Source organism: Pygoscelis adeliae, unplaced genomic scaffold (genome assembly GCF_000699105.1).
Source record: "Pygoscelis adeliae isolate BGI_AS28 unplaced genomic scaffold, ASM69910v1 Scaffold108, whole genome shotgun sequence".
NCBI classification, from domain to species: domain Eukaryota; kingdom Metazoa; phylum Chordata; class Aves; order Sphenisciformes; family Spheniscidae; genus Pygoscelis; species Pygoscelis adeliae.
The window spans coordinates 1,772,660-1,773,702 of record NW_008825498.1 but is presented as its reverse complement, the minus strand read 5'-3'; the positions used below and the strand labels follow the sequence as shown (position 1 = coordinate 1,773,702).

At 42.5% G+C, this 1,043-nt stretch overlaps 1 protein-coding gene across 1 annotated transcript in view; it reads right to left on the bottom strand.

Annotated features, from left to right (window-relative positions):
• Positions 1 to 235: 235 nt before the first annotated feature.
• Positions 236 to 1,043, bottom strand: part of LOC103923133 (glucosamine-6-phosphate isomerase 1) — a 3,610-nt gene continuing 2,802 nt past the window's right edge. Inside the window, exons 4-5 of the mRNA XM_009331388.1 lie at positions 795 to 969; positions 236 to 485 (exon numbers count right to left, since the gene is read on the bottom strand). Of these exons, the coding sequence (XP_009329663.1) occupies positions 388 to 485; positions 795 to 969 (273 nt within the window). The 3' untranslated portion in view covers positions 236 to 387. The remainder of the gene's footprint in view (positions 486 to 794; positions 970 to 1,043) is intronic.

The following is a 1,043-nucleotide window of genomic DNA, read 5'->3' as shown; positions in this document are numbered from 1 at the left end:
CATGATTGCAAGGAATACATCCCAAAGCGATTACCCATTTGGTTTCTGCAACATTGTACTTTCACTTATCTTCACACTTAAGTTTTGGGGCCTTCAGTCCACATGATTACAGTTGCTTCATAGATTAAACAACTCATTCTCCATTGATTTTACCTTCAGAGAATAAGGTAGTGGCGGAAGTTTGTGGAACACAGTATACTGGATCCCATCCTCATTTGGTTAATTAAGGCAGGTGTTCCATCTGTCTTTTTAATGGAGAGAAGCAAGCACATAATCATTTTGCTAATTTAAGAACAAATATGAGATGAGTTTCTGCAGCAATTCCCTTTCTTCACATCTGGTTTTCAACAGAAAAGCTGGTTCAGCATTACTCTGAACAGCGAGAGATTAATCGCTGTATGGCTTCTTAGACTGGCTTCTTTCTGCTCCCGTCTCCTTCATGCTGTATAAGGGTTCCACAAGCTTGTTGTGAACCAGCATTAAACCTAATGTAGCAAGTAAAAAGATGACTTAAGTAGACATAATAAAGCAAAATTCTCATTCATTGGATGCTAATGAAATTAGGCACTACTAGAGTCCTTGTTCCTTTGCTCCCGTGCCCGCACAGTTAAGCACTACCTTTACGCGTTTATTATGGCTGTACATCTCAGCTGTTAACACCTAAGGAATGTACTCCTTTGGGAGTTGATTCAACAGGAACATACAATGCAAAGCACGGCTTTGCATGACTTGACAAAGCATGGCATGACTTAAAAGCTAAATACAACAGCCGCTTGGTCTGGTCAAACACTCACCTTTAAAGTATTTCACCGTCTTAACTTTGAGTTCCAGCGTGGCATCCTCACTGCACACAAACACGGTGTTGGGGTGTTGCTGGAAAGCAGATACTGTCCACATGTGGTTGACACCTTCCTCAATGGCTTTGTACAAAGCAAAGGCCTTGTGGGCTCCTGTGATGAGAATCATCACCTGGACTCCGAGAGACAGAGGACGGCAGTTAGGGTCTAGAAGATGCCTTCAGAGAGCACAAACACACCCTGCTG